Genomic DNA, 27,602 nt, shown 5'->3' on the forward strand with positions numbered 1-27,602 from the left:
CATTCAATAAGGAAGAATGGAGAAACGTTATGACTGAGTTTAGGGAAAAAATTGGATTTTCATATAAACCAATGCAGTTGAGGAACAAGATGAAGTACGACAACAATAATTTTAAGAAGTTGTTGCGGACAACTTGGCTTGGTTGGAACAATGTGACTCTTACTTATATTGTTGATGAATCTATATGGGAAAGACAAATAAAGGTAATTTGTTTTTTTTGGAGTTTTTTTTTTTAATTTTTTGGTGTCAAAGGTTGAATAGCAAATACTCTCAGATATTTATTTTAAGTTTTTATTTATGCCAGACAAATCTTTATTGGTTAAAGTTCAAGAACTATGGTCTCCCACAATGGCCAAAACTAGTAATGTTTTTTGAGGACATATATGCATCAAGGGATGGAGGCGTTAGAAACAAAATGCCTTGCCATATTTGAGTCTTCCCAGGAAGAAGAGGATAACGATGACTCTATTTGAATCATTGTCAAAATTGATTACGCGGCAAAAATAGTGTGACAAATATATAACTAATGAAAATACAAGTAAGATGGTATTTTATGTAATTTAGTATAAACACAAGAAATGTTTGTGTTATGGTGGATTCCATTCTTGTTTCTGTTGTTTTTTTGCGTTTTTTTCCGGGCAGAAGTACTTTTTTCATGTTTGACCGTACAACATTTAAAGGCTAAAAAATATTTAAAAATAACTTAAACACAAAAAAATAATCCAACCTCAAAAAATACTATTTTGAAATAGAATCATTGCCACACGGGCCCTAACAATATGATTTGTCTTGGAGAGATCTAGACGGAGGCAAGGATGAGAATACGAAGGAATGGAGGAAGAAAACGGCGAAAGTAGAGGCAAAGGTGAACAAGACATTAGAGGGAGGTGGTCTAGAAGATGTGATCATGGTTTGAAGGTTTTATATGTGAATCAATTGAATAGTCCGATTTGGGTGGCCTCGTATCAGATTCCCACCCCACTCGGAGATCATTTGAATCACTAGAGTCGGGATTGGATTAGCCCATACAGATTTGCACTCGGAGATCATTTCAATATTTGCTTACTTCATTTGGAAGCACAGACACCAAGTGGTACTGTTGGGAGCTTCCCCAAATCCGCAATCCATTATGGATAATCTCAACAGATGGATAAAGAGCAAATCAAACTCGACAATGGTAATGTATTTGCTCCTTGTCCCAATGTTATGATACCATCTCTGACATACCCAATTCTCATTTGTGCCGGACATTAAAACAGGAATCTAAACAAAATAGAATGGCCTTTTGGAGTTGTGAAAAACTCTTTTTTTGTTTTGGTTGAATTAGACAACTTCAACTCAACTAGCATCATAGAAGCAGAAGCCAGAGGGCTTTTTAATGGACTAACCTATGCAATTTCACAGGGATGACACAATGTACATATATGGTATGTTTCGAACGAGTTGCAACAAATCATCAATGATCCTATGACTACTCATGACTTTTGGAATTCTCTTAACATTTTTGATCAGCTGAGAACTTTTACTCATACAACTTCTTAATATTGGGGATGGTGGGATTTTGGTTCCTTTTTAACTAGTTTGCTATCAAAGCAAGTACAACTGTTGGGACTCTCTCAGATATTCTATCGTTTCTTTAATATATATAGTTTCATTATCTATGAAAAAATAGCTAGGAATCAGGATTGGGTGAGCCGATTCCGATTCGAATTGAACGACTCTTTCGATTCAATTCCGATTCCTTAATCCATTGATTCACACGGCCAGACGCCGTTACGGAACACGGCAAAATGTTTATTTTTTTACTAAAAAAGGAAAGAACACAGCAAATGTAACGGTCAGACAGTCAGAGAGGGAAAGGGAACGATTTAATCTCGATCCAACAAATAAACAGGACAAAGAGAGAGCAGAGAGCAGAGAGCAGAGAGCATAGAATGTTGTTTTAATGGCAAATCCAAGGAGAAACTCCTACTCCAACAACCTAACCTCTGAGAATCCACACCACACCCAAACCCTCTCTCTCTCTTCGCTAATCTTCTTCTTGAAGAGGCCCCTTTCTTTCCCTTTTCTCCTCTCCATCTTTATTCTTCTCACTTGGGTCTTTCTCAGACTGCAACACCTCCACCATTTTCCCTCTCCTCAGCAAACTCAGTCTAGAGAGAAACAGAAAGGGAGGAAAGAAGATGATGAACAGGCTAAACTAGTCCGCTTTAGCAGTGGTTTCCCTTCACAAATCTCTAAGGATAAGAGGGGATGGTTGCTCAACCCTGTCACTGCTGCCATTGAAGCTGGGATTTCAGGTCCTTGGCTTCTCTTCTCTTCAGTTCTTCCGCCATTAGTCGTTTGATAAATTGCTTTCTTTTGTTGTTTCCCTCTTATATTTATTGATTTCTTCATTTATTTTGTTGATTTCTTTTTTGGGAAATTTTGGATGGAGAGTTCTTTCTCTCAGTTCACTTTCCTACTCTGTTTGCTTCTTCGGTCATATTGCTTCTGTACGGAAATATCAACATTCATTGTCGAGTCATGTAAATCATGCCTAAAATATCTCTCTGTGACCAATCTTGAATATGGTTTTCTTTGTTTCCTTCTTGTTCTTCTTCTGGATATTTCTATTATTACTTTAATGTTGGTTTCACTATTTATTTATTAATTTCTTCAGAAATATGCTTGGCTTCATACTTAATGGCTTATTTTATGGACTTGGCAATGAGAAAAGGTTTCAAGGGATAATCACTATTTTCCAGATCCCCATTTTATATATTAATATATATGTTGGTTTTAAGTAAATGGTTATTTTTATATCCTAAATCAATTGCAGTCATCTATATATTGTCTTAATTCAACTTTCTAGTATAAAGCTATGAAATTAACCTGATTTTTATTGGAGTCCTGCAGAGGGAGCAATATCTTGTGCTTCAGTGCATGTGGGTGAAATCCGACCTGGTGGCATGAGGGGAAATCACAGACATTATACTTGCAATGAGACACTTGTCATTTGGGGTGCTGAAACGAAGTTTAGGGTATGTGTAATCTTATTAGAATGACACAACATTTTAGATCATCATGTTTATGTGCCTTTCCTATTAAATGGTTCGTCAATTGCTTTGTTCATTGAAAGTAAATTATCTTTAAATTATTATTTGATGTTCAGCCATCCAATATATGTAATTCTATGTATGTTAATCTCCTGGATGTTGTCCCCTGAATTGGACTGAATTCACATACGTGTTATTCATAGTATGAGGATAAGGTGATAATAGGCTACCAAATGAGAAGAAGAGATACAATGTACTATTTTGGCTTATTACTATTGTTTAATAGGCTACCAAATGAGAATAAGGTGATAAAATTCCATCAAAGATTTGACTTTCTGGTCCTTTTTTGCCATTTCCCTGGTTATTTGCAGTTGGAGAACAATCACATAGTTGAGAAAGGTTTTGCTGAAGTTACAATTGGAGCAGAAGAGGTGGCAGTAGCTGCTAGTCCGAGTGGCATTGCCCATGCTATTGTCAATGTGGATCTGTCAAGAACAACTTTCTTCCTGGGTTGTCAAGACAATGTGGTAACCTATAACAGTTCAAACACTGATTTTAATGTTTGGAAAGATCTTTAGATGTTACTTTTCCATCTAGGATCATCCCATCACCTTATTAGGTGCAATTCAAGTAGTTTCTTTTAGTTCAGCATGTGATTGATATTATTTGGTTTTGTTTACTGTAAGATTGGGGTTTGATTGGATGCGTGATACTCAGGCATTGTTGTAAATAAGCAACAGCTGCTATCACACAGTTTGATGTTGAAGGGAATTCTTGATCATGTAGTTTTGAGTGTCTTTGTTCTTCTTATTACATTTCTATATGTAGCTTCTATTTAATGAGCAGTTATGAACTATGATTATTTGAATGATATTTGGGCCAGTGAATTCTGGATAGAAATTGCTACTATTTAATAGGTTAAACTAAAACTAGGAGATCAACTTCTGTAGGAATTAGTACGTAGTTAAGAGTCCAGGACATAATTCATGGAGATGGGTGTGGTACAACAGGATAACTCTGAAAGGACATAATTCATGGCGATGGGTGTGGTACAGCAGGATAACTCTGAAAGCCTCTCACTTCTATTGGATAAGCTCACAGAAATGTAATACACTAGTATTAGAGTGGCCTTATGGTGTAAAAATGTGTAATTGCTGTATTGATTTCAATTAGGAAGAGTTGAAGACTCGGTTGTTTGTTATGTGAGCATGTTTTCTCTTGGCTAATGTTTGCTTCATAACATTTTTTCTACATAACAGTTCTATTATGTGAAAATTTTGGATTTGCTGGTCAGCAATCTTGATGGAATTTTGATTGAGTTTTTGTGGTTAATATGCCTGGTTCATAACCTGGTTGATTAGTGCTCTCATTTGCTGTTGGAGTTATCTCATTCTTCTTATTTTCACTCTATTTCTGCTATAAAGGTCTGTTCGACTTCACCTTTTAGTTGCTCTTGGATACTCTGTTCTGAAATCTATTTTCTTTTCACTATTTTTGCATCTCTGTTCCAATCCTTTACTGTTTCATCCCATATGTTTTTTTATCGCCTTCTGGTTCCTTATGTTGCCTATCATTAAACCTTGCTTTCAGGCCTTCCTCCCTACCCATACAGTGATCATCCTCTGTTCAGGCCGAAACCGCCATGAACCCTGACCGCACCCCTCAAGCTGTGGAGTATATCTTCCTGAGGCACACTCGACCCCTGTTTCAGCTTTCAGCCCCTCCCGAGTTGTAGTTTGTGAATTATACAAAATCACCCATTAAGTTCTTTCTAGTTCATTGCATTTTCTGTGATCAGATTATTTTTGTTATAATATATTCTGATCAGAAAATATAATCATTACCACAACACCCTTATTTAGTTTTTTTTTTTTTTGATAAATGAAGATTATATTCAACGAAGCAAAAAGAATCTTTCTCCCCAAAAAAAAAAAAAAGGAGAAAGAACATAAAATTACAAGGAGAATAACTCCACAACAAAACAACGGACTAACCTACAGCCAAGTCAGGCTGAAGGAAGGCCTACCCAAAGAGGATCAAAAGGACATAATCAGCCCCAAGCAACCAGCAATCATCTGAAAATAAAGTTGACCTTCTTCCCATTAGGATTATGGGGAGGAATGGGAGGGACCACCCACTTCGAGCTTTGATACTTTGAAGCAAAAGAAGGATTCTTGTTGGTTGTATGTGACAGAATACCGGGGGGGGGGGGTATTCTGGTCTTTTTCCCTTTTTTATTTTGCTATGTATTGAGTCAGTTATATGAGGGACAATTCTGTCCATGTAGTTGTCTTCTAATATTATAAATACGTTGCTTGGGATCAGCCTTTGATCATCCAAGCCTTATTCCCTAATTCAGACCTGTTAACATGGTATCAGAGCAGGTTTCGAATTAGGGCAATTCTCCTCTCTTCCATTCTCGATTTCATCTCTTTCTCTCTTTCATTCTCGAGTTCTTCCATCCTTCTCCCATTAGGGCAGCACTGATGGGGTGATCTACAGATCCAGTTGCTGCCCTCCATCACCTCATTCCATGTTATAAAATTTCAGCTCCGATAGAAGCTTGTACTCTGCCTGCGAAATTTGAAGCCTTCAAATTTTTTGGACTGATTCAACTTTATCTCCGAAGGGATCTCTCCACATTATTGAAGCTCAGGAACTGTAGCAGATTTATTGGACAAGGTTCTATCTCCAGCCATACTGAAGACTCTCTCCCTATCGATTTTGCTCTCATCTGGGTTTTTTTTCTAAAACCCTGCAAATATCAATCTTAGGGTTACTGTTCTCTATTGATGCTGATTTTTGGAAGGGTGATTCAACAGTTACTAGGAGGCCACTCGATCCAAGTTTCAGCTCATTCCACTGTGTTTTTGCTTGCATTCTCCCCTACATCTATCTCACCATATTTAGGGTTTTTTCCAAAACCCTGAAAAAGTCGATCTAAGGGATTGCCCTGGTTGCTATTGTTGATTTTTGGAGACAACTATTCTTGTATTTCCAGCAGTCTCTCCTCCAATTTTTAGCCCTTATCTTGGCTTGGAGTATTTGTTGGGTATCTCTTCACAACAGCCCCTCTCTGCGATTTGGGTTTCTCTGATGCAATTATGGGTGACTCAACTACTTCCACTGCTACTTCTGATCAAGATGGTCAAGGCAAAGCTGAATACCACAATTTCCCCCCTAATCCCATCAAACTGGATGGATCCAACTACTTGCTATGGTCTCCATCTGCAGCATTTGCCATTGCTAGCCGTGGCCTTACTGGCCATATTGATGGCGCCAGTGTTATGCCAACTGCACCAGGTCCTCTTCAAAGTAGGTGGCTTGCCAACAATGGAGTTCTCATGTCATACCTGATTGGTTCTATGACTTCAGACCTGGCACATGGGTTTCTTCTCTTTGACACAACTTTTCAGATTTGGTCTGCTTGTAAAGAAACTTACTGGCAGCTTGGCAATGATGCCCAGGTTTATGAACTCAGGAAGAAGGTCCTTCACACTACTCAGGGGGAATTATCTGTCTCTAAATATTATGCGACTTTGTGCAATCTCTGGCAACAATTTGACCACTTTTCTGATTTCCACCCTACTACAACTGCTGACAGTGCTTCCTATAAGAATGTGGACAGGATCAGGGTCTATGATTTCTTAGTAGGATTGAATGTAGAATATGACCAGATTCGTGTTCAAGTGTTGGGCCATTCTCCGTTTCCCACACTTGAGCAATCCTATGCCTTGGTCTCCTCTGAAGAAAACCGTAGGGCTGCTATGTTACATCCTCCCACCACTGACAGATCAGCCCTCCAGACTACTGCCCAACTACTCTTGCACCTGTTAGAAACCTTTCTCTTGGTGATTCTACTACAGGCACTGTTACTTCTGAGCAATGTCACAAGCCCTACCACACCAAAGAGAAATGTTGGAAGCTTCACGGGAAATCAGCTTACTTTGAAGCAAAACAGGCTGCCAAGAAAAAAATCAAAGAACAAGGCTCATTATACTGAGACTATTACTACAACCCCTGCTATTGACCTTGGTGTATCCCAGGAAGATAAACATGCATTCCTACGTATGCTAAAGACTTCTACTGCTGCTGCTTCTACTACATCAGCTCCTGCCAATTCCTCTGCTCCTTCAGGTTCATATTTTGCGTGGTCAAGTATCCCATTTGGTGGTCACTGTGCTTCTGTAGTATCCCATCCTTGGATCATAGATTCTAGTGCTACAGACCACATGACTGGATCTTCTAGTCTTTTTCATCGTTATTCTCCTAGTTGATGGTTCCCTTTCCTCCATCTCTGGAAAAGGATTCATAAATTGCACCTCTTCCCTTACCTTGTCTTCAGTTTACACATTCCTAATTTTACTACTAATCTTCTTTCCATTAGTAGCCTTACTCGTGACCTTAATTGCAAAGTAACATTTTTTCCTTCTCACTGTGTTTTTCAGGATCTGGTGACAGGGAAGACGATTGGATGTGGTAAAGTGCAAGGTGGATTGTACCTGCTTGATGATGGTCGTCCTTCTCCACCAACCTTACCTTCTCTACTCCATCAAAATTTATTGGTCTCTTCTGAACTTTACCAATTACACTCTAGATTAGGTCATCCCCCATTAAGAACTTTATCTCATTTGTTTCCAGCCTTAGTCGTGGGATGTAATAAAGATGAGTTCTATTGTGAGGCTTGTGTTCTGGCCAAACAAACACATTCAACTTATTCTAGTTCTAATAAAAGAAGTTCTTCTCTTTTCCATGTGGTTTGTTCTGATGTTTGGGCCCTAGTCGTAAGACTTCAATTTCTGGACATTGTTGGGTTGTGTCATTTATAGATTGTCACTCTAGAAACACATGGATATACCTTTTGCACATGAAAAGTGAGGGTTTTTCCTGTTTTCAGCATTTCTATAAGATGATCCAAACTCAATTCCTAGCCACTCTCAAAATTTTGAGAAGTGACAATGGAACAGAGTATAAAGAGGGTCAGTTCCAAAAATATCTTGCTGACCATGGAATTCTTCACTAGACTAGTTGTGTTTATACCCCAGCCCAAAATGGGGTGGCTGAAAGGAAGAACCGTCACTTACTAGAGGTGGCCAGAGCATTAATGTTTGCTCCACATCTTCCCTCCCAATATTGGGGAGATGTTGTTCTCACTGCAGCCTATCTCATTAATCGATTGCCTACTAGGGTCCTTGACTCCCATAGTCCGGCTGAAGTTTTACTTGGGAATTCCTCCTTTGTGGTTTCACCCAAGGTCACCCAAGGTGTTTGGCTGTGTTTGTTATGCTAGGGATACCAGGTCCCTTGGCAAACTTGAACCCCATGGATTGCAGTGTATTTTTTTAGGTTATTCTCCAACCCAGAGGGGTTATAAGTGTTATCATTCCCCTTTCCATCGTAATCTAGTCAGTATGGATGTTACCTTTCATGAAGGCCTTTCTTATTATTCTTCACCACTTCTTTAGGGGGAGAGATATAGTGAAGATGTGGACGTGTTTCCTTCCCTTGGGCCTACTATTCTTGAAATTCCGTCACCTTTGGCTGTTGCCCCATCACCTTTGGCTGCTGTCCCATCTCCTTTGGCTGCTGCCTCATCACCTTTGGCTGTTGCCCCATCTCCTTTGGCTGGTTCCCCTACACCTTTAGATAATCCTATACAGGGGGAGACTATGGAAAATGGTGATGGTGAAGCCCCTACTCAGGGAGAGTTGATTCCAATTTAGAGAACCATTGATAAATTTCAGAAGAGGATTGACGACTCCAACATTTTAACATATCACAAAAGATGTTCCAGAAAAGGGCAGCCTCAATCCACCGTAGTTCTAGTACCCATCTAGTTGCCGACTCTGGATCCAGACCCTACTTCTCCTGGTAAGATTTCTCCTTCCGACCTATCTATTGCTCATCGCAAAGGTAGTAGGACTTGCACTTAGCATCCCATTTCTCTTTTTGTTTCTTATAGTTCTCTTTCTCCATCTTTTCGTGCATTTGTGTCTTCTCTTTCTTCTCTTTCTATTCCTAAAAATTGGCAGGAAGCTTATACAGAAGGAAAGTGGAAGGCAACAATGTTGGAAGAAATGTGAGCATTGAAAAAAAATAATACTTAGGATCTTGTAAATCTTCCTCTAGGGAAATAACCAGTGGGATGTAAATGGGTGTTTGTGGTCACAGGCTCTCTCTCTCCCACCTTTGAGCTTGTGCGTGTCTTTTCTTCTTTTTCTGTTTCTTCTAATCAAGTTGTAAGAATCTGATATTCTAACATGGTATCAGAGCTTCTATAATTAGATTACGTCCCTTCCACGATTTTTTCTGCTGATCTTCCTTTCTCGATTTTTCCCTGTGGTGTGCAGCCACCTATTGCTGCTTCTACTATGAATTCAAATCACTCCTTCCATTATTAATGGAGTGTTTTATCTCTACCAATACTGCTGATGCTTGCTAAGTTGAAGATTGTACTGCCTATTGCCAAGGACTGCGATATCGATCCTAGGCAAAAACCCTGGAGAAATCGATCTCCTCTGTGTGGCTGTGTTGAAGCTATGCTGATTGAAGACTGTAGTGCTGTGATTCTTGTTGATTAATTGCAGTTGTTTGCACACCAATTACTTGTCTATGCTGCATAATTGAAGTGGGTAACATTCTCTCCAAAACTGATCACTATCTCCTCTTGAGCTATTCTTCTCGATTTTTGTTCTGACTGCTGTTGGGTTGTATCTTCTACACTTATTGAATCCTCTAATACTGCTGGAGTCAGTGTGTGTTGCTGCTCCCCTTTTACATCCTCAAGACTCTTGGCTGCTGCCTACCAAGTATTTGAAGAATTTCCCGAGTTAGTGCTGCTGGAGTTAGTGTGTGTTGCTGCTCCTCTTTCACATCCTCAAGACCCTTGGCTGCTGCCTACCAAGTGTTTGAAGAATTTCCTGAATTAGTGCTGCTGCCCTTACTATTTTTTGAAGAGCTTTTTCACTCATTATGGCTGACACAAAGACAACCACAAATAATGTTAATGTGCAGATTACATCCATTAAACTCAAGGGGAATTCCAATTATCTTCTTTGGGCACAAGCTGTCTGTGTCTACATTATGGCTAAGGACAAACTTAGCTATATTACTTCTGCTCCTCCGGCTCTAGACTCAAAGGACTACAGTACCTGGGTGAAGGAGAATGCAATTATTCTGATTTGGTTATGGAACAACATGGAACCTGATATTGCTGCCAGTGTCATGTTTCACATGACTGCGAAAGGAGTGTGGGATGACTTGAAGGAAACATATTCTCAAGAGAAGAGTATGACCCGGATTTATGATCTTTATGAGAAGCTGTTCCAATTCCAATAGACTGACAAGTCACTTCAAGAGTACTACAGTGCTTTTAAGGGGATTGTTGAAGAGTTGAATGTATTTCAGCCCCTTACTACTGACATTGAAAAATTGAAGGCTCAATGGAATGAGTTCTTTGTCTCAAAGTTTTTGGCTGGATTGAGTCCAAGTTTGAAGGCCATGAAGGGTCACCTACTGGCTGGTGAATCTGTCTCCACACTAAATGATACTTACTCTAGGTTGCAGTGCATTGCCTCTCCTAGTTCCAAACCAGACAATACTCCTCCCAAGGAAAACTCAGCATTCACTACTAGCGGAGGCCATGGCAGAGATCGTAATTTAGGGGGAGGACGTGGTGCTGGTGGTCGTGGCTCAGGTGGGCAGCATATTGCCAAAGCTGCCTGGCAGTGTTCTTATTGTGGGAAACTCAATCACACTATTGAGACATGCTGGTCCAAGCATGGGAAAATAGAGTGGGCTCAACACTTGGCCAATCATGCAGCTCCTGAAGATGGTACAAACATAGTTTCATCCAGTGAAAGTAAATCAAGTTCATCAGTCATGGCAGATTCCTCCACTACTCTTTGTGATGAGGTTCATCAGTTGGAGCCGCATAAAGAGTCTAGAGTCATCCACTTCCAGTACTGGGGCATCCACTTCCACTGCCACACTGGCCTGCTTTTCTTTCCACCACTTCTACACCCTGGATTATTGATTCCTGGGCTTCCGCTCACATGACTGGTAAGTCATCTATTTTCAGTTCCGTTTCATCTAATTCTCATACTCCACCCGTTATCCTTGCCAATGGATCTTCTACACCTGTTACTGGGCATGGTATTGTTTGCCTTAACTCCAATCTTTCTCTTTCCTCCGTATTACATGAACCTTAATTTCCCTTGAGCCTTCTTTCAATTAGTCAAACTCACTAAAAATCTGAATTGCTCAGTAACATTTTTTCCTTCTCACCGTCTTTTTCAGGATCTTTACACGAGGAAGACAATTGGTGGAGGGCGTGAGAAAGATGGCCTATATTATCTTTATGATGCTGCCCCATGTGCTTTTGCTGCTGCAACTACTGTAGGTGGAGAGTCGCCATTCCAATGGCATTGTCGATTAGGACATTTGTCCTTGTCTAGGTTAAAAATTATGTTTCCACAATTTAAGTTTTTAGATAGGTTAGAGTGTGAGGGCTGCGAGTTGGGTAAACATCATCGTGCTTCTTATCCATCTCGTACTGCACCCCATAGTAGTTCTTTATTTTCTTTGGTGCATTCGGATGTATGGGGTCCTTGTCGTGCAAGTAATAGATATGGTTTTTGGTATTTTGTCACATTTGTGGATGACCATTCCAGACTTACATGGTTATATCTTTTAAAGGATCATTCCGAGTTTTTAAGTGTATTTCGCAATTTTTGTAATGAAATAAAGACCCAATTTAAATCTCCTATTCAAGTGTTTCGTTCCTTCAAATATCTAAGAACCCGAACCAATGTTTAGGCACTTGCATATGAAGCATCATAGCATGGGCGACATCAAGTAAATGTCTATTTTTTCGTTCCGCTACCCCATTTTGTTGAGGGGTATAGGAACAACTGGTTTGATGAATCATGTCATTATCAGCACAAAAAGAAGATATTTCATTTTGAACAAATTCGAAGGCATAATCAGAACTCCTGGTAAAGACCTGGTAAAGTGTAGGTGGGTGTTATACTATCAAGTATCACTCTGATGATGATTCTTTTGAGCGGCTTAAAGCTCGCGTGGTAGCTAAAGGATACACCCAGACTTATGGTGTGGACTACTTTGAGACTTTCTCTCCTGTGGCACGGTTGAATTCAGATTGCCTTCTTAATTCTATGGCTGTAATTTTTTTTTGGTCTTTGTTTCAGCTTGACATTAAGAATGCCTTCCTCTATGGTGACTTACTTGAGGAGGCCTATATGGAGCAACCTTTAGTGCTGTTGTGATTGGTCATGGTTTTTCTCAGTGTTTTTTAGATCATTTAGGGTTTGTTCGTCGCCAAGGAGAGAAATTGGTTGTCCTTGTTGTTTATATTGATGACATCATTGTCTCAGGGAATGATGAGGGTGGCATTAAGGAGGTAAAAGATTATTTATAGCAACATTTTCAGATCAAAGACTTGGGTCAACTTCATTACTTTCTTGGGATTGAGGTTGTTAGATGCAAAAAGGGGATCAACCTATCTCAAAGGAAGTATGTTTTAGATCTCTTAACTGATATTGGTATGCTTGCTGCAAAACTTGTGGATATCCCTATGGATCCAAATAAAAAATTTGGGATTGATGATGGTGAACCTCTTAAAGAGGTACATTCTTGAAGAAGCTTGATTGGAAAGCTAATATACTTGACTGTCACTAGGCCGGACATATCATTTGCTGTTGGTGTTCCCAGTCAGTTCATGCAGTTGCCTTGTAAGTCTCATTGAGATGCAGCGGTTCGGGTTCTTAGATATTTGATGGGTGCTCCTAGAAAGGGACTTATTTATCGTCCCAATTGACATATGGAGTTAGTTGCGTACTTTGATGCAGATTGGGTAGGTTCGGCTAGTGATCGTCGGTCTACTACAGGGTATTGTACTTTTGTTGGCGGGAACCTGGTCACGTGGCGGAGCAAGAAACAGTCCACAGTTGCTAGGTGTAGTACTAAAGCAGAGTTTAGAACTATGGCGCATACTACTGCTGAGTTGATGTGGATTCAGTCGCTTCTCCTGGAGATGGGATTTCCGGTACCGACTCCTATGAAAATATATTGTGACAATCAGGCAGCTATCTACATTGCTAGTAATCCGGTCTTTCATGAGAGGACCAAACATATTGAAGAGGATTGTCACTTTGTTTGCAGTGCTGTATTGAAGAAGTTGGTCGAGACACCGTTTGTTTCTTTGTTTGATCAGCTAGCTGATGTCTTTACCAAGTCACTAGTTGCTCCTAGTTTCCATTCTTGTTGTAACAAGATGAGCATGAGTGATATATATGCTCTAGCTTGAGGGGGGGTGTTGAAGTTTTACCGTTAGGATCTAGGGGTAGTTTAGTCTTTACATTCTCTTTTCTATTAGTTCTTGAAGCTTATGTAAAGTCGAGTAGTTGTAAGGGCAGTATGGCCCAATGCTTTATTTTGGGATTTATTATTAATAGAGAGGGATAGACCTGCGGTAGCATATTCTGTTCTAGCCGCAGGCTCTCTCCCACCTTCGAGCTTGTGTGTTTCTCTTCTTTTTTCTGTTTCTTCTAATTTGGTTGTAAGAATCTGATATTCTAACACTCAGGACGTCACACGATAATTCACAAACAAGGATTATGGCATCAAGGTCGAGGTTCTAGAGTTTGACAGTGAGAAGGGACCTAATGATTTTTTTTTGATTTGTTGACTAAAGTCGAGAGGTTTTTTGCCTACAAATCCTTTCCAGATGACAAGTGTGAGCTTATCCTCCCCAAATTTGTTGGGTATGCATGTATGTTCATGATGAGATGATGTGATATAGTCAAGGCTCATCAGGTTACTTGGACCCATCACTAATTGTATGTCTATGAAGTAGACATTGAACGAAAAATTTGTTCCTCCTAATTTTCAGAAGATGCTGTTCCACAAAATGGTCAATTTCCATCGAGGCAGTAAAAATGTGGATACCTACACTATGGACTTCCACAAATTGTCCTCTAGATGTAGAGTCCACGAGATGGATCAACATCGAGTGTTGTGGTTTATAAGTGGGTTGAACAATGAGACTTGGTTTGCCAACAGGGACTTCAGATCAATCGAGTAGCAGCTGCATATGCCAAGACCGTTGAAGAAAAGGATAGATTTCTGAAGGAAATGATCAAGACTTCTTCAACCTACAAGTCTCCATCTAAAACTGAAGAAAGAAGATTAAAGCCTCGTAAGGTTGCTTAAAAGAAGCGAGATGTCTCTAAAGGTAACAAGTGGCTGTAAAACATTGTGTCGAAAACTTGGTGAGAAAGGTCACTTTGGTAGGAGGTGTCCCCGGAAGCCTGTGAATGTAGTTGAGGCACAGTTGGTAGAGATGGGTAGCAATAATGATGTTTGTGATTATTATCCGTACCCTTCAATCTAAATGATGACACCATTCATGGTCTTGATGACGAGATCTAAGCTAACTCAACCAGTCTTACTCCATTTTCCAATGGGTAGTAGAGAAAACTCATCTCTTCTGACAGAAGGGTACTCTACTGTAGGACGAGGATTCCACGATAGTGCATACAGTTATCGATACAAAAGTGGAAGCCAGCCTCGTCTCTGCAAACTTAGTTCAAGCACTTAACCTCCCACAAAATTAGTTTTTCAAAATAATTTATGTGCGAAGTTTTGAGCAGCCTAATGCTATAGAAGAGGCCAGTGCAGTCGTATGAGTTGTTGACCTACGGTTTAGGCCTCTTTCCTAGCAGGTTCCTTGTCAATCAGCCCCTTAGCGAATTGTGACGTTATTTTAGGGTGACCATGGTAACGTAAGGCTGATGTTCTATACGATAGTGCACGGAACACCAAGGTAAAACAAGCAGGGTGTATGTTTCTGATGTTGCCTCATGCATTGATGGATATGCCTTGAAGGAGACATTCTCTTCTCCAAGCATGAGCCAGCCTATTCTTCCCACTCTTGGAGTAGCAGTTCAACCGTTTTCTCTGAGATACGTGCCACCACAGCCTTGAGATCATTATAAGAGCATCTTGGATTCACGTCCTAACTCAACAGAGTGGGAGAGTTGATGCAGATCCAATGTACTCCCTCAAGTACCAATGTTGGTGGAAGAAACAGGCTTATTCTTAGCCTACGGTTTTTGATTAAACCAGTTTTCTGATTTGATTTTGACCAGTAACGGTTCAACTATTAGTCCATCATGGGGTTTAGTTTTAAGATTTATGTTTTTTTACTTCTTGATTTATTGATTACTTGTACAGGTGGGAAACTCTAGTTACAGTTACACACCTTTTTAAATTTTGTTTTGAGGAGTTTTAGTCTAGGATGAACTCTTCCCTATCTTATGGTAGGAGTTTTTTCACTTTTTTATATATATAGATGTAAACTACGATGGGAGAATTGGATTGGAATGAATGGAATTGATTTTCTACTTTCTGTTGTGGCTCGACTGTTGGTCGACTAAGCCCTTCTTCTTCTTCTTCTTCATTCTCTGTCGAATCAGATCCTCTTCCTGAACATTATCTTGCTGTGATCTACTACAGCCAACAGGACCAGATTTCCCAACCAAAATCCATCTATGAGGTTAGTTATAATCACATGTGGATACCCTGTTTTGGGTCTTGTTTTCAGCGTGCGAGTTTTCTCCATAACTTCATAAATCCTTCTCTGTTTCTTCAAACTTCACCTGCTATCACTGAATACTATTCCCTAGTGGTTGCAAGCAGTAAAACTCTATCGACAGTTCTGGTTTTATACCCAACTTAACACCCTGCTCTTTTCTGGCCACAGCCTATTACAGGCTTCTTGCACAACATCTATGGGATATTCCTCTGTGAAATTTCAGCTATAGCTGGGACCCACTAGGAACCCAGTAGACTGGAGTTTCAGGTTCAGCCACGCTCTGGTTTAAGAGCTATAGATTTTTTTCCTAACCGAACCCTAGTCTGTTGTTCCTTCTATTTCAAGTTCTATTTAATTGAAGGAAGAAAAGGATACTGGTTTTTCTTATTTGCAAGTAAGGATATTATTTTGTAATTACTTTCCAGCTCTTACTTTATGAGTTTATTCTATTCTGTCTCTAATCATACTGAACTTCGGGCTTAGACTTGTTATTTAATCTAATTACTCTTCTATCCCCAAATCCTGTTCACCTCTTTAAAAGTTTCCTTATCTATTATGAAATTTACATGACTGCCTGATGCAATCTAGGTTTCCAAAATCCCAGTTTGGATCCTTATGGGCTTATGGGGAAGGGACTTTTGGACCTTGCTCCTAGGGTTTGAAACACCCTAGGGGAGGGAGCTAACTCCCTGAAATGGAGAGAGAAAGAAGAAGAATTGAAGATGGACTCAACTATGTAGGGCTGCAAGTGTTATCCAGAAATAGAGACCACCAGCAAGGAAAGAACAACTGGGAATAAGGAGAGTAGAGATTTTTTAAGAAGAATAGTTAAGGGATTAAGAGATCAAATTTGAGGGGAAACTGGCTGGATGAATGAACTCTAAGGAGGAAGAAATATTCAGCAACGGCAAAACTTTTTTTTTAATGAAAATAAAAATTTATTCCTTAAAAAGTATTTTATACAAACAGCGTAGGGTAAGACATGGCATTACGGTTGACAAGAGTCCTATGTGCCATGTTTGTAATTTCGCTGTAAAAAAGTTCATTATTACACCATTTAAAACTAACACTAGTAAAGTTAGCAGTTTCATCAGCAAGATTGAAATAAAGTTTCCGTTCCAAGGGAGACACATTGAGTCAGTAGGATAAAGAAAGTAGCAAAGGTCTTTGTTGTAGCACCACACTTCTTTGAGTTTAATTTTTTCCTTCACAACATGTTTCCACCCCTGCAAAAGTCCATGAAGTTCTGCTTCTTTTTCGTCTATTGTTGTGAGACTACCTGTAGTTAAAACATCTTGGCCAGCTAGCAAAATGCAAAAAACCCAACTTGTTAATCTAAGTTCGGGGTCATATATGCCTGCGCAAATTAAACCAGGGAATTACAAATCATAGGTTAGAAACCCGAGGTACTATATTTGTGATGTGTGTGTATTATGGAGATGCATATGTGATTGATGATTTGGATGGAGGATGAATGCATAAGTCAGAAAGCCACTTTGGAACATCCCTTAAAACCAGTATAGGATCTTCTTGGCCAATCCCTTAACAACATTGTTCCTTACATTCCAAATGAAATAACAAAATAATAATGAAAACCGAAAAAAAACAACCAAATTGAAGATTGTTTATCAAGGACAATAGAATAAAGGAGAAAGGCACACATATGTGCAAATGAAGGGCTAGATAGATGCTTAGTTCTCAATCCAAGAGGGCCAGATGCCCAGATACCCTTAGTCCAATAACATGACAGGAATTGATGCCATATTGATTCATCACTAGAACCAACACACGTAGGCTCGACGGGCATCCATTTCTATGTAGAAGCTTTAACAGGAAGTCCTGCATGTAAGACATCCCAAAAGAACATTTTAAATCTCGGATTAATGTTAATTTTCCAATAAAATCGCCACCATTTGGAAATCATGGGGCAAGGGTGAATAGTTGAAGAAATGAACTTGGCCGCGAGTTGAGTGGAAAACAACCCAGTACTTGAAAGGGAACATCTCCAAAGATCATCAGAAGCTGAAATATTGATTCTAAAAATATAATTAATAAAAGCATTAGGAAAGTAAGAAGAAAGAGCATTAGGATTCCAAGCATCATTAACTATGAAGTCCTTAACTTTATTAAACGCCATGTTGTGGGTAATGTCTGGTGGTATTGAGCTACCTGGGACCGAAGGGATCCATTGGTCAAACTAACAAAAGGTGTTGTTCCCATTACCAATCTTACAATGCACCATTTTCTTCAGATCTAGAAGAACAACTATACTGTTCCAAGTCCAAGACCCCTTTTAGACATGGTTTTGGGGTAAAAAATTGAAGTCTTAGGGAACTGATGAACCAAATTACTATCGACCAATGAGATGATGACCTGTGGCAACATTTGGGATGAAGCCGACCCGAACTGTCTCAGATCATCCACCTAGCTCTTCATACCTGTCAGATGTTGGGCCGACCCGATTTGACATGAGCCGACCCTCAAATTATCCATCTAACTCATTACAACAAACAAACTCTAGGCCGACCCGAGCTAAAAACGACAAAGTGCAAGTCGAAATCGAACAATATTAGTAATAATCTATGAAGGCCCGTCTATATATGATTGGATCGGTCATGCCATAACGGAACTGATCTTTTCACGTCTCCAGTTCAGCCAACAAGCTAAGGATGGAATAACTTCACCTATGCATGTAAGGTCATGCCTTCCGCATAACTCTCAGGGACAGGTGTTTGCACAAGAGGAGCTCCACCTATGCACATTGGAGACCAGAACGATGGTCGATCATCGATGAAAAGCCTATGATGATCTACGATCTTAATCCTATAAATAGCCAAGCATCGCACAGGTTAAAGGGGGCCAATTCATTTCTCATTTTCTCTACTTGTAGATTTATTTTTTGCAAGAGGTTTGACTTAAGCATCAAAGTGATTCCACCGGCTCAAGCCGACCCTCCATTTCTTAGCTCTGTTCTTTTATGCAGGTCAGCTCGGATCAAATCTTGCCACAACAGTCGGAAATTTTTAGAAGAAGAAACGACCTCTGGGTTGGCTAAGAAGACCTCATCCGTGAGGAGATGAGCCGGCCTCCGGGTTGGAAAGAGATAAGACCGACCTCCGGGTTGGAAATAGACAAGGCCGACCTCCGTGTTGGTAAAGTCCTCATCCGTGAGGCAACGAAGACCTCATCCGTGAGGAGACGAGCTGACCTCTAGGTCAGAAACAAACAGGGCCGACCTCCGGGTTGGTAAAGTCCTCATTCGTGAGGCAACGAAGACCTCATCCATGAGGAGACGAGCCGACCTCTGGGTTGGAAAGAGATAAGGCCGACCTCCGGGTTGGAAACATACAAGGCCAACCTCCGGGTTGGTAAAGTCCTCATCCGTGAGGCAACGAAGACCTCATCTGTGAGGAGACGAGTCGACCTCTGGGTTGGAAACAGACAAGGTCGACCTCCAGGTTGGTAAAATCCTCGTCTGTGAGGCAACGAAAACCTCATGCGTGAAGAGACGAGCCGACCTCCGGGTTGGTAAAGTCCTTGTCCGTGAAGCAATGAAGACCTCATCTGTGAGGCAACGAAGACTTCATTTGTGAGGAGACGAGTCGACCTCCGGGTTGGAAACAGACAAAGCTGACCTCTGGGTTGGTAAAGTCCTCATCTATTAATCAATGAAGACCTCATCCATAAGGAGACGGGTCGACCTCCGGGTTGGAAACAGACAGAGCTGACCTCCGGGATGGTAATGTCCTCATCCATAAGGAGACGAGCCGACCTACGGGTTGGTAAGAGACGAGGCCGACCTCCGGGTCGGCATGGTAGACCTCATCTGTGAGGTGTGAGGTGTGATGGACTGACCTCAGGGTTGACAAAGAAGACCTCATCCATAAGGTGTGAAGAACCGATCTCCGGATCGGCATAAGAAGACCTCATTCATGATTGACTACTCACTCAGGGCGAACCTTCTCGAGTCGTGGACTTGTGACTACTCACTCTGAGCAATCTTACCCTGAATGAGTGGGGGGCCTCTAATGAACCAAATTACTATCAACCAGTGAAATGATGACCTGTGGCAACATCTGGGATGAAGTCGACCCGAACTGTCTCAGATCATCCACCTAGCTCTTTATACCTGTCAGATGTTGGGCCGACCCGATTGGACATGAGCCGACCCTCAGATCATCTATCTAACTCATTACAACTATCAAACTTTAGGCCGACCTGATGTAAGGCTGACCCGAGCTAAACTAGAGCCGAACTAGAGCCGATCTAAAGCAGAGCTAAAAACAACAAAGTGCAAGTCAGAATCGAACAATATTAGTAAGAATCTACGAAGGCCCATCTATATATGATCGGATTGGTCATGCCATAACCGAGCCAATCTTATCACGTCTCCAGATTTGCCAACAAGCTAAGGATGGAATCACTTCACCCATGTCATGCATCTTGCATGACTTAAGGTCATGCCTTCCGCATGATTCTCTAGGATAGGTGTCCGCACCAGAGGAGCTCCACCTATACACATTGGAGACCAGAACAATGGTCTATCACCAATGAAAAGCCTCTGATGATCTACGATTTTAATCCTATAAATAGCTAAGCTTCGCACAGGTAAAAGGGGGCCAATTCATTTCTCATTTTCTCTACTTAGAGTTTTATCTGTTGCAAAAGGTCTGACTTAAGCATCAGAGTGATTCCGTTGGCTCAGGCCGGCCCTCCATTTCTTAGCTCTGTTTTTCTGTGCAGGTTAGCTCGGCCACAGGAGAGCTTGGATCAGATCTTGCTGCAATAGGAACTATTTTGCTTTAAAAACCCTTGCCCAAATGGATGATTCCTCATTGAGGACTCTCCATCCGAGTTTTAAAATAAGGGCCTCATTGTGGATGGAAGACTTCCTAAGCCCAAGATCACTAGAAAGAGTAGGTTGGCATATTTTATTCTAGCCGATTAGGTGACATTTTTTCCTGCCTTCATACTCATTGTTTCAAAAACTGAGATAAATGGAATAAAAAGATTTACACATTTTAAAGGAAATAAAAAACAAGACATTAGATAAGAGGGGGTAGATGCTAAGACTAATTGAATTAAAATTCTTCTTTCAACAAATGATAAAGAATTAGCTTTCCAGAGATAGAGTTTAGATCTTACCTTGTTCACAATAATGGTCAAGTCCTTATATTTGGAACGAGAATGACAAAGTTTAGCCCCTGGATATAAGGAGTTAGGGGCCATTTCCTTCATTCGAAGGAGGGAGCAAAGATTCCTTTTTAGTACCCCACTCACATTTTTGCTAAAAAATATCTCACTGTTTGAGTAATTCACCTCCTGACCAGTTAGGTCAGAGAAAAGGTTCAGAATAGACTTAATTGTAAGGAAATCTTCATCAGTAGCCCTACAGAAAATAAAAGTATCGTCTGCAAAAAGTAAATGAAACTTTTTTGGGGCATGTCTAGCAATCTTGGTTCCCTTGAACAATCCTATGTCTCTATAAGCCGCCAAAAGTCTTGAGAGAACCTCCATTGCAAGCAAGAAGAGGTAGGGGCTCAAAGGGCAACCTTGTCTAAGGACTCTTGATGGTTGGAAGAACTCAAAAGGGCTTCCATCAATTTTAAAGGAGAATGAAGTATAGAAATGAGAGAATAGATGAGTGCAGTCCATTTGTTGTTGAACCCCAAAAATTGAAACAGATTGCAAATGAGGCTCCTTTCAACCCTATCATAGGCTTTCGCCATATCAATTTTAATGGCAACATATCCTGTTTTCCCTTTTGATTTATTCAAGTAAGTGAAAATCTCTTGTGCCACAGCAATGTTGTCTATGATTTGTCTTCTGGGGATAAAAGTTGCTTGAAAAGGTGAAATGAATGTTGGTAGAAGATGGACGAAGCCTATTGGCTAAAATTTTGGCACAATTTTGTAGGACACATTGCAAAAGCTTATAGGGCAAAAGTCAGTTGCTTTTGAGGCATTCTCTTTTTTGGGAATCATACAGATAAGAGTGTGGTTGCATCCAGGGGGTAAAGAACCAATTTTAAAGAAATTATGCACCAAGGATTCAATGTCCCTCCAAATGAAATCCCAAAATTGGTGGTAAAAACAGGCTTGAAAATTGTCAGGTCCTGGTGCCTTAAACGCACCAATAGAGAAAACCTCATGTTTAATTTCATCCATTAGAGGTTCAGTGGTAAGGGAATCTGTTACCTGGTTGTCTATTTACCTGAATTAAAAAGACAATCAATAAAACCAGTATCCAGGGGGTTAGGAGAGATGAAGATGTTTGATAAATGATTGGAGAAAACTCTCGCAATGCTCCTGAGGCCGTCCACCCTATTACCTATCTCATAAAAAATAAACGGAATACTCCGTTTCCTAATATTGGACTTGGTTATGGAGTGGTAGAACCTGGTATTCTTGTCACTATCAGCAATGAATGTATGCCTGGATATTTTTTAAATCAAAAGGCCCTCTTCAGCAGCCGAAATCCATTAAATCTTAGATGCAATAAGATGTAAAGCATCAAAGTTACACCCCCTAATATCAGAATCTTCAAGATGGCCGAAATGATCAAAATAGTTAGATCTTAGAAGGTTCACATGGCCAAAGACATTTCTGTTCCAAAGGACCAAATCCTACTAAGGGAGGAAAGTTTAGATTGAAAATTATATGGATACAAATTATTCCATTGGGTGGAGCAAAAGGAGAGGAAATCAGGGTGATGGGTCCAAACAGATTGAAAATGGAAGAGCTTTTTGAAAGCCTTCCTTTGTGAGGTGGTGCATAAATAAATTGGGTTATGGTCTGATCCTACAGATGGGAGTTTATGGAGAGAAGCCCAAGGAAAATATTGGATCCAAGAAGGGAGACTAAGGCTCGATCCAAACATTCTTTGATGAGATTGGGGGGTTTCTGTTTGTTTGACCAGGTGAAATTAGAGCCAGTAGGTTTTATGTTTTCTAAGGAATGGTCAGAAATTAGCGAGAGAAGTGATTTCGAAGATGGGTGGTGAGAGAACGGGGCTCCTCCTAATTTCTCATTGGGGTCAATCAGCTGATTAAAATCCCCTAAAATAAGAAACATGCACGAAAGAGATTTGAGGAAGGAGGAGAGGTCATTCCAAACAGGTATCCGGTTAGAGGCATGTGGAGGAGCATACAAATAGATGAGACACCAGCTTATACCAGCATCAGTCCAAACGTTGATAGCAATAAAGGAAGGATGTATGTGCATGATAGAAGACTTAACATGCTGTGCAGTGAGGATCCATAGACCACCTATGATCCTCTAATCCCTTCTTTGTTACGGAAAGCGATGGATCTGAAGTTATTGGTTAAAAATTTAAATCTGAAGCTTTCGTGGTCTTTACATTTGGTTTCAGATAGAAATATGAGATCAAGTTTAATCTTCTTCACATGATGGGTTAAACATTGTTTAGTGAAGGGGATGTTGAGACCCCTGACATTCCAGGAAAATAGAATCATTAAAAGAAAACACCACAACATAACTATATAAGGGATGGTGAACAAACGGTAGTCAAAATACACCAAACAGAAAATAAAACCAAAGAAACAGGCAGAAAAAAATAATGGAGAGTAACCTTCTAGGAACAAAGGACCGCCGAATAGCTTTATGCTCCAGCATAAACCAAGAAAGAGATATGCTTAGGAGAATTGCAAAAAACACAGAAGAAGAAATTGTAAAAATCGAGATTGATGTTAAGGGGACTTTACTTGGATTGGATTTAGCAGCACTTCAAGTTCACTGCCAGTATAGCCATTCAATGGGGCACTGGTAGAGTTGTTGATTGCCATACCTTCTAACACAGAGGATGAAAGATCGGACAACCATTCCTTCACAAGGGAGATCAACGAATATGGATCAGCAGAAGATAAAAGAGACTGGGAGATGAATTTCTAGATATTGTCAAATTCATTCATAACAGGATTGGGCCAAGAGGGAAGGATTATTTCCTTTTCTTTGAGACAAGAAGAGCGCTCGGATTCCCGAACAAAGAGATTGGAGTTGATGGAGCTTGAAGCGAAGACCTGCTTAGAGATTCTCGAACCAGAGAAGTTAAGGCCGACAAAGACAGCTATGGACACTTGAGTCGAATATATGTTGCTGGTCTGGATTTGATGTCATCAGAGGACTTGGGTTTGCAACAGTTGGTTGCGGCATAGTTGAGAGGGGAGCTGAAATAGGGTCCAAAAATGACGAGAAGAGTGACAGTGGTGGTTGCGAAAAGTTCCCTCCGAGGTCTGGCAAAAAGTTGTCAAATTCCAGGGGTATATCAATTGGAAGAGTATGGAAAGACCCTGCTGATGTATTCTCAGAGCCTTGGTTGTCCTGTTCAGAAGGTAGCGAACTGGGTACAACAAGGGCAGCAGATATATCCATGTCCGATGAGGACATTATTTGTCAGGGCCTGAGTGCCAAGAAGACCATGCACGAAATTAACCATCAAAGGTGGGGTAAGAGCATCATTGTAGAAACCCACCGGGGAAGCATCGGATCAGTGGTGCTGAGCAGAAACGGGCAGTGAGACATGTCATGAAATATATGCCCACAGCAGAAACACAGGAGCTGAAGTTCATACCAGAGCAAAATAGTGACTTACCCCACTCACATCTCTGATTTTGGAGGAGACACAGATGGATCTCTTTTTCTTAAAAGAAACTTTAACCCTGACCGAATCAAAAGGTAACCCAAGCTCTACCAGATTGAGTTGAAATTCCGATGCCCTGCCAACATATGAGATAGATTGTCAAATAGAGCCCGCATCATAGCAGACAGAGGGTATTCCATGAATCTGAATCCAAAACGGGATTGAATCTCTCTCATCCACAGAGTGCAAGACCAGATCCAGGAGATGTTTCTCAAACCACCACGGAGCGTGATTCATAATGGTATCCCTCTATGTAGGGGAACTACAATCTACCGTAAAACTCCCTTTGTCAAAGCATGTCACTGAGATGTTTCCAAGAGGTTCCCAGAGTTGACCCAAAAAATTGCAGAGAGCGTCTCTAGGGGGTTTAGGAAAACCAATCGTGTAACCATGAAAGGATCTGTCCATAAAGTAGTGTCGAGAGTGATTCTTGGCTAAAGCATCCATAGATCTTGATTTCCAGAGGGAATAATGTGGAGGACGAGAATCAAACCATCGAGGGCTGTGACGAGAATGTCTCCTATAGTAAGATACATGTCAAGAACCCGAGGCCCTAGAAGACATAGGTCCTGAGGATCTGGAAGGTCACAAAACAGTGCACAGGTTTGGAAAAAAGATTATAAATAAGGAACAACAGGTTAGATGACGCTATACGCTTCCAAGAAGCCAAAAATAACTCGGCGAGCGAACGACAAAGTTCCAAGATCAAAGAATAAAAGATTGTCTGCGATATACAAGCAGAGAACACACAAACGTCACCATGAAAGGTAACCGCTAACATAAGATAGAAAATAAAGAACAAGGAGTAGAGAAACACCGAGAGATCACCAGATTAGAAAATAAGAGCATTGGAGTAACTGAGAAACCCTAGATAGAAGAAGAAGCATCAGCGAGAGTGGGAAGTGGAAGGGCGTCAAAATAGCTGAGTCAGAATGGTGCCGCCGTATTTATACTGTCAGGAACTTGAAGGTGCTAAATCCAATCTAGGAAGGAGGGGCGAGAGGAGAGTTGGCCAATAGGGAAGAGGACAGTGGGAAGGTGAACAGAGGCGTCAGAATCTAAGTGGGTGGGTGAGAGTAAATGCGAAAGAAGAACTGAGTCTCATTTCGCTCTTTGCGAGTCTTCTTTGCAACGACAAAACTGTTGGCTCTCACAACAACCAACACAACACAAATATATTCTCATTCCATTCAATTCTACCATTCCATTGTATTAATTTATTTATTTTTGGAAATAATCATCTATTCATGAAAGCAAGCAAAGTCTGTAGTTGCTGATTTACAAGATTCTGTCAACCACGGAGTGGAATTAGGACAAACCGTCTGGCTCAGAAGAGACAGGGCCTTCCTGGCTAAGGAGTCAACTATAGAATTGCTCTCCCTAGGAATAAAATGAAAGCTACAGTCCAAAAAATAAGAAGAAATGTGGCAAATGTCCTCAATCATTGGTTGAATACTTAATGGAATGGAATTGCTCTGCTCGGTAATGTAGTTGCATAGTTCCTTACAATCTGAATCCACTATAATGCGTTCAAAAGACTCGGAGATTGCCTCTAGCAGCCCGCTACGCACCGCCAAAGATTCCCTTAGTAGGCTAGAAGCAAGGTGTAAGGGTTCCAAAATCATGATACAAATACGACCCCTGATGATCTCTGATGATAAAATCAATCCCTCCAAGTTGATCCTCCTTCCAAGCCGCGTCTGTGTTTAATTTGTAATAGAGGATCGGTGGGGCATTCCACATTCGACTAACCTCAGTCCAATCTACTAAATTACTAGGCTGAACTATCCTACTGCTGCCTTCATGAGCGTTTTGGGCAGCTGTAATCACTTCCAAAGGGGTCCAAGCCTTGTCAGAAAAAAGGAGATCATTTCTGGCCCTCTAGAGATACCAAGCGAGATAGCCACATAAGCCAAGGCAATCTCTACTCTGCTTCTTCCCTATATGATTGAAAAACTCCCAACCTAGAATCCAGGATTGAATAGAAACAATACCAAAAGAGTGCACCCTATGATATAATGGGTTTCCGAACCAAACAACTTTTACAAAGGGGCAATTAAGAAGGACATGCCCCGAAGTCTGATCTTCTTCCCCATAGTATTGGCATAATGGATCCACTGGCATTCGTCGTTGCCTCAGGCCCACACTCGTGGCTAACCATCTGGACAAGCCTGTCATAATTTATTTATTTATTTTGGGCAGGGTTGGACACCTCCAAATCCTCTTCCATACCATAGTTGGCGTACTACTCCAGGCACTAATATGAGATGAGTCAGGGAAAGCATCCTCCCTTACTTGAATTTGATTGCATTGAAGATGGTATGCCCGACTTTAGCGAAAAACATGCTTCTTTTGCAGCTCCCCAAACCATGCAGTCTTCCTGAGGGAATAGAGCTAGGGGGATCTTAAGAATGGCTTCTGATTCAATGGGATGAAATAAGTTAAGTTACAAATTAATTCCTCATGCCAATGGCGTTCATCCTCATCTATTAAATCCGAGACTAGAACAACCCTGTCCACTGGTCCATGAGAGAGCTGAATACTAAAATCTGGTAAGGATGGGATCCAATTATCCTCTCAGATGTTGATGCGATTCCCTCTTCCCACCTTCCATAATAAACCAGCTTTAAGAACCTTCCTTCTCAAATGCTACGCCACACCCATGATGGTTGAGGGCCCAACGATGCTGTCAAGAAATCTCTTCATAAAGATTGCCCATGTTGATCTCAAGATCTCGAAACATACGCCAAGCCACCTTGGCGAGCATAGCCCAATTATGCAACTTTGGGTCCCTAAAGCCAAGACCTCCTGTGTCCTTGGACTAACACAGTTTCTTCCAAGACAACTAGTGGATAGTGGATTTTAAGGCAAGCAAAGAAAGAACAACAGGGAGTAAGAAAGAACAACTAAGGGATTAAGAGATCAGATATGAGGGACTCTCTGAATTGGAGAGAGAGAAAAAAGAAGGATCATAGAAGATGGACTCAACTACGTAGGGCTGCAAGTGTTACCCAAAAATAGAGATCACCAGCGAAGAAAGAACAACAGGGAATAAGAAAGAATAAAGGAGAATAGAGATTTGTTAACAAGAACAACTAAGGGATTAAGATATCAGATATGAGGGGAACTGGTTAGAAGAATGAACTAAAATCATGGAGTAATAAGTATTCAGCAATCGACAAACCTATCAGCTCTCACAACAACCAACCCATAACACCAATATATTCTCATTCCATTCAATTCTAACATTCTATCATGTTACAAGCATATATTAAGGAAAATAAGAATTT

General features: G+C 40.7%; 2 protein-coding genes across 2 annotated transcripts; both read left to right on the forward strand.

Moving 5' to 3' along the window:
• Positions 1–1,908: 1,908 nt before the first annotated feature.
• Positions 1,909–3,859, forward strand: LOC122644251. The gene is made up of 3 exons (XM_043837888.1): positions 1,909–2,300; positions 2,899–3,023; positions 3,410–3,859. Exons 1-3 carry the CDS (start codon positions 1,946–1,948, stop codon positions 3,614–3,616), a joined length of 687 nt encoding a protein of 228 aa, XP_043693823.1. The 5' UTR covers positions 1,909–1,945; the 3' UTR covers positions 3,617–3,859.
• A 6,151-nt stretch (positions 3,860–10,010) lies between these two features.
• On the forward strand, positions 10,011–11,096 carry LOC122643479. The gene is made up of 2 exons (XM_043837098.1): positions 10,011–10,286; positions 10,377–11,096. Exons 1-2 carry the CDS (start codon positions 10,011–10,013, stop codon positions 11,094–11,096), a joined length of 996 nt encoding a protein of 331 aa, XP_043693033.1.
• Positions 11,097–27,602: the final 16,506 nt, after the last annotated feature.

Source organism: Telopea speciosissima, chromosome 10, assembly GCF_018873765.1.
Source record: "Telopea speciosissima isolate NSW1024214 ecotype Mountain lineage chromosome 10, Tspe_v1, whole genome shotgun sequence".
Classification (NCBI taxonomy): Eukaryota; Viridiplantae; Streptophyta; class Magnoliopsida; order Proteales; family Proteaceae; genus Telopea; species Telopea speciosissima.

Bases quoted from the DNA above. Each gene is read 5' to 3' on its own strand.
- LOC122644251 (XM_043837888.1), top strand. From the start codon at position 1,946: ATGGCAAATCCAAGGAGAAACTCCTACTCCAACAACCTAACCTCTGAG. The intron at 2,301-2,898 runs GTCCTTGGCTTC...GGAGTCCTGCAG, and splicing joins CATTGAAGCTGGGATTTCAG to AGGGAGCAATATCTTGTGCT. The intron at 3,024-3,409 runs GTATGTGTAATC...GGTTATTTGCAG, and splicing joins GTGCTGAAACGAAGTTTAGG to TTGGAGAACAATCACATAGT.
- LOC122643479 (XM_043837098.1), top strand. From the start codon at position 10,011: ATGGCTGACACAAAGACAACCACAAATAATGTTAATGTGCAGATTACA. The intron at 10,287-10,376 runs GTGTGGGATGAC...CAATTCCAATAG, and splicing joins TTCACATGACTGCGAAAGGA to ACTGACAAGTCACTTCAAGA.